At 43.1% G+C, this 4,904-nt stretch overlaps 1 protein-coding gene across 1 annotated transcript; it reads left to right on the top strand.

Moving 5' to 3' along the window:
• The first annotated feature begins 2,220 nt into the window (after positions 1-2,220).
• Positions 2,221-2,799, top strand: LOC149196237 (uncharacterized). Its single transcript, XM_089408237.1, has one exon. The coding sequence runs from the start codon at positions 2,221-2,223 to the stop codon at positions 2,797-2,799; it is 579 nt and encodes a 192-aa protein (XP_089264363.1).
• The last annotated feature ends 2,105 nt before the right edge of the window (positions 2,800-4,904 follow it).

Genomic DNA, 4,904 nt, shown 5'->3' with positions numbered 1-4,904 from the left:
AAAAACGTTTTTAAAAATCACAAGATGGGAGACAACACAAAATCCTCACATCTTGCTCTCATCCCTAAGGACGTTAACCCTCGTTCTTTCGACCGCTTCCAGCCAATTTCCCTTTGTAATGTTTCCTACAAGATAGTAACCAAAATTCTTGCCAATAGGCACAAAAAGCTCCTTCCTTATTTAATCTCATAGAACCAAGGGGGATTTGTTCCCCACAGGAAAATCACAGATAATGTCATACTTATTCAAGAGGCAATTCACAGCAGCATCAGCAGGAAGGAACGAGGAATGATAATCAAACTTGATATGGCAAATGCTTTCGATAGAGTCAACCACCACTTCCTAACTGCAGTTCTCAAAAAGCTCGGGATTTCAAACAACTTCATAAGCACCATCTCTGGTTGTATCTCCAACCCTTGGACTGCCCCTCTGATTAATGGTCGTCCAAGCAGGTATTTTAGAAGCACCAGGGGATTGAGGCAAGGCTGCCCTCTCTCCCCTTTCTTATACATCATAATGGCGGAAACTCTGAGTATTCACTTAGAAAAACTCCGCAAGCAAAAAGAGATCACTGGAATTGGTATAGAAAGAGGGACTAAAGAGATTAATCATTCGCTCTTCGCGGATGATACCTTTCTCATTGGGGGAGCCTCAAGCGTAATGGCAAAAAGATTCAAGAAAGTCTTGGACGCCTTCCTAGTTGCCTCTAGAGGGATGCTGAATAACAAAAAATGCAAGATCTATACCTGGAATGTCCCTGATCAAATAAGGCAAAGAATCTCTCTGATTTTGGACATTCCAATGCAAAGGAACTGGAGTTATTTCTCTCCTCTTGGTCTGCCTTTAGCCAAAGAAACAGTTAAGGCTGAGATATGGGCCAAACACATAGAAAAGATGAGAGGTCTCCTTCAAAGTTGGGGAGTTTCTTGGCTAAATCTGGCTGGTAGATCGACCCTTATAAAGGTTGTTCTCTCTGCTCTCCCCATCTACCAATATGCGGTCACTTTGGCTCCCGCCAGCACACATAAGCACATGGAATTATTAATGAGAAGTTTTCTCTGGCAGGGGGGAAAGCAAGAATCCAAGAAATTTAGCCTTGTCAAATGGGAACAAGTCATCCTTCCCTATGACAAAGGTGGGCTCGCCATTAAAATTCCGAGCTTCTCCAACCGGGCTATGGGCTTTAAACTAATTTGGAGAATCCTCACCGGCAAAGGCTCTTGGTGGGTGGAAGTATTGAAGAGGAAATACCTGAATGGACCAAATTTTAATCTTCTTTCCGAAACAATAGCTGAAAGATCTTGCACCCCTGTTTGGAAGCTAATTAAAAAAGTCCTTCCTCAGTTCAGAGAGAACATTTCCAAAGTGCCTGGAAGCAGCAAGGAGGTCAATATCTGGACTGATAGAATCATGGGCGCCAGACCAAGAAACCACAACCAAAATCTCAGGCCTCTGCACATCTGGATGGAAGCTAAAAACTTAACCTCCTTGTATGATATTTCAACTTGGGACCAAAACACCTGGCAGCGCTAGAAGGACCTTCAAATCCCCAATGAACTCAGAGAACTATGGCTTAATCTTAAGGTCTCCCTCACAGGCGTAGCACCCACCAACAGAGGGGCTGAAGATAGGTATATATGGGACCCAAGCGGTGGGAAATTCACTGGCAGAGATGGTTACAAATTCCTCCAGGCATCCACTTCGACAGCCAAATGGAACCTCTTCACAACTGTTTGGAAATCAGAATGCATTCCAAAGGTCAAACATTTAAATTGGACTCTCCTCAAAAGAAAGGTGCTTACTGCTGAAAATCTAAGGAAAAGAGGGATCTTGGGGCCATCAATATGTTGCTTCTGTCGCGTTGAGGAGGAGAGCAGCCATCATCTATTCTTCCACTGCCCCCTCGCTCAAAGTTGTTGGACTCAGATAGTCAGACCAATGAAAATTGAATAGACTTTTGATCAGCTATCCTCCCTTCAAAAAAACTGGGTAAAATGTTATCCTTATCCTAAGAAAGGTAAAAACAATATCACCCGTATGTGGAAATGCATCCCAGCTACCCTTAGTTGGAAAATTTGGTTAGCTAGGAATAACTGCATTTTTAATGACAAGAAGCCCAACCTTGTCCGCATACTGGCAAAAACAACAGCGCTCATATCTGAAACAATAAGTGCAAACTTGGTCGCTCCTCGAGACCAATCAAGCTGGCACAAAGAAGAGATGGAATGGTATAACAAATTCAGCATCAATCACAGCAACAATCAACTAGCACACCCCAAAGCTAGCAAGAGAAGAATACACTGGAAGCTCAGAGGCACAAGGGAAGAAGTAAGTCAATGGATCCTAGATCAAAATCGCCCTACTTTGCATTTCGACGGGGCCTCCAAAAATAACCTGGGGGAAGCTGAAGGAGGGGGTATCATAAAGGACAGCCAAGGCAAAACTCTGGTAAGCTACGAATGGGGTTTGGGCCAAATGTCCAACAACCTGGTTGAAGCTTACAGCCTCTACTTAGGCACCCTCATTCTGAACCGGCTGAGAATCAGGAATCCAATAATAGTGGGAGACTCGGCCATCGCCATTGCAGCTATGGTGGCAGGAAAAGAATTTAAAAAAGAGGCCCTTAATAATGTAAAGCTCAGGATTGAGGATAATGTCAAAGAAATGGGAGACACGACTTTCAAACATGTTCTAAGAGACAACAACACTGAAGCGGATCATTACGCCACTAAGGAACCCAACAGACAGATCGGCCAAGTTAAAGAAAATGAGCTCATATATGAAAAACCAATCCCGTAGTCGGCTTAGTTGCCTGTCAAACTCTCCGACCAGTCATTCCAGCACCCATTCAACCTTTTGTCTTATCATTCCCCACCCTCCTTCTTGTGATCTCTGGCCAAAATCATTCAAGTCACACGCTGCATGCCAGGCTTTGAATTTCGATCCCCCCTTCTCCATGCCCACCTCTCATCATTTTTGGTCCGATCACAGGATCTCGATATCCCAGCTTTCTCGTGACTCTCCCATGCAGAATTTAGGTAGAAGTCTTTTCAAGATCTCCTTAGACTGCTGCAAAGATTTTAAGCTGGTGGCTAATCCTAGCCAGATCACTGAGCTTATGTCGCATCCTCGGCCCGCTCACCCTCCCACTCCGCTCTATATATTCACCAATCCTTCTCTCTACGAGCACATCAGAAACACGTCCCTTTCTTCGCAGGAGAGTAAAGGTTCTATTTCTGGCATTCAGCTCAAGAAGTTCTGCATCAAGAGAGGCCGCTATCCGTTCAAATCGGTTGTGAGATCGTTCTCAAAAGCTCCCAGGGAAGTTAGCAATCTCCAAGATCGGAATATCGCCTTCAGCTCGGCTGCTCCTCTCCCCCTCGACAGTTTGGTAAATCTCTGTGCCTGGTTCTCCATTTTAAGTGTGATTTCTCCCCTGCTCTGTTCCTTCTTCGTAGCATTTTCCCTCTTTCGTGCAGGTCTCCTTCCTCTTCACCCCAGCTCCTTTTCCCTGTTCCCGCTCTGCATCCATATCAGTTCCCTGGAAATGGCAGAGATCCCGGAAAACAGAGAGCATACTGAGGCTCCGGAAAATCGAGAGATGCCCGAGAATCCTCTGGACAGAGTGCTTGGAAACAGCAACTGCACGCTGTGTAAAGCCCATTGCTTTATGATTGCAAGGTTTGTCAAACATTTCAATGAGCTCAAAGAGGACTTTCAGGCAGATAGCAGATCAAAGAGAAAGAAACTGGAAAAACATAAGGCAGAGATAGAAAGCCTAAAGGAAAAATGCAAACACATGGAGGAGGCAATCGCCCACATCAAATCCATCACTCAGAGTATGCAAGCTGAGACTTCAACCAGAGCAAGCGTCAAGAAAGAACCCCAGATTGATGACTCTGTCAATCAGCTCTAGTAATCTAACTAATGACTAGCAAATTTTGTCTTCTCGCAGGTCTGTTTGTAAGGCTATACAGCCGTTTTCTTTTCCAATCTACACTACTCAAGTTTGTCTATAAGAAGTCAGGGTCTGCGAACCCATTTTGGACTTCTCTTTATCTACTTCCATCCACTTATGTAACTGGATTTGGCTCCAAGCAGTTTTATAATATATAAGTACCCGATCATGTTAAAAAAAAAGAAGAAGGGGGGTATTTTGAAAAGGATGACTATTCAATAGCTCTCGTCCATCCCAATTGTAGGAATCTGCTATTAGTTCCAAGAGTAGATGGGGAGTTCTCGAAGATAAAGCAGAGCCGAGATAAGAAATGGAATCTTAGTTTTTCCAGCAGCGAGACGATCAAAGATAGATATGGTGGTCGGGAAATCCAATGAGTTTATGATAGGGCCTAATTAATCAATGGAAATATCGGAAGGAAGGAGAGATAAGATGGATGGCCTACCAACTTAGCAACTCCGACTTTCAAGCCTGCTAAAAAAACTCCTTGACTAGTGAGGTTGTTGGTACATGAGCACAAGCAATCATATCTCCTCGAGTCAATTCAACACACCTGCAGGAAAGCCATCCATAATAGGAAAGCAAGTAGGAAGAATATGAATAAAAGTTAGTATTTTCTTTGTTGTAGCTCTTTCAGACCTTGGCTTTGTCACTATATGAACATGGATTTATTTGATGGCTTTCTATCGACTAAGAAAGCTATTTTTCACCTATTTTTTTCTATACAACCCGTGATCTATGACCACCCTTCCAAAGGGCATATGACTTGGATGATTGTTGTATGGACGGTTACGTCCCATTATATTTAACAGTTTAATAGTACAAATGGGACCATTTACGATTTATACCATCATGTATACATCACATAGAATCGATTCACAATGGAAGGTTTATTTAATTTTTTTTCAATTTCTATATTTTGATTCTATATTAAGGAATAATATCT

Source organism: Pinus tabuliformis, chromosome 2_2 (assembly GCF_031772625.1).
Source record: "Pinus tabuliformis cultivar Carrire ecotype Pingquan chromosome 2_2, CPIR1, whole genome shotgun sequence".
Classification (NCBI taxonomy): domain Eukaryota; kingdom Viridiplantae; phylum Streptophyta; class Pinopsida; order Pinales; family Pinaceae; genus Pinus; species Pinus tabuliformis.
The sequence above is the reverse complement of the archived record's forward strand: the minus strand, read 5'-3'. Positions and strand labels throughout refer to the sequence as shown.

Bases quoted from the DNA above. Each gene is read 5' to 3' on its own strand.
- LOC149196237 (XM_089408237.1), top strand. From the start codon at position 2,221: ATGGAATGGTATAACAAATTCAGCATCAATCACAGCAACAATCAACTA.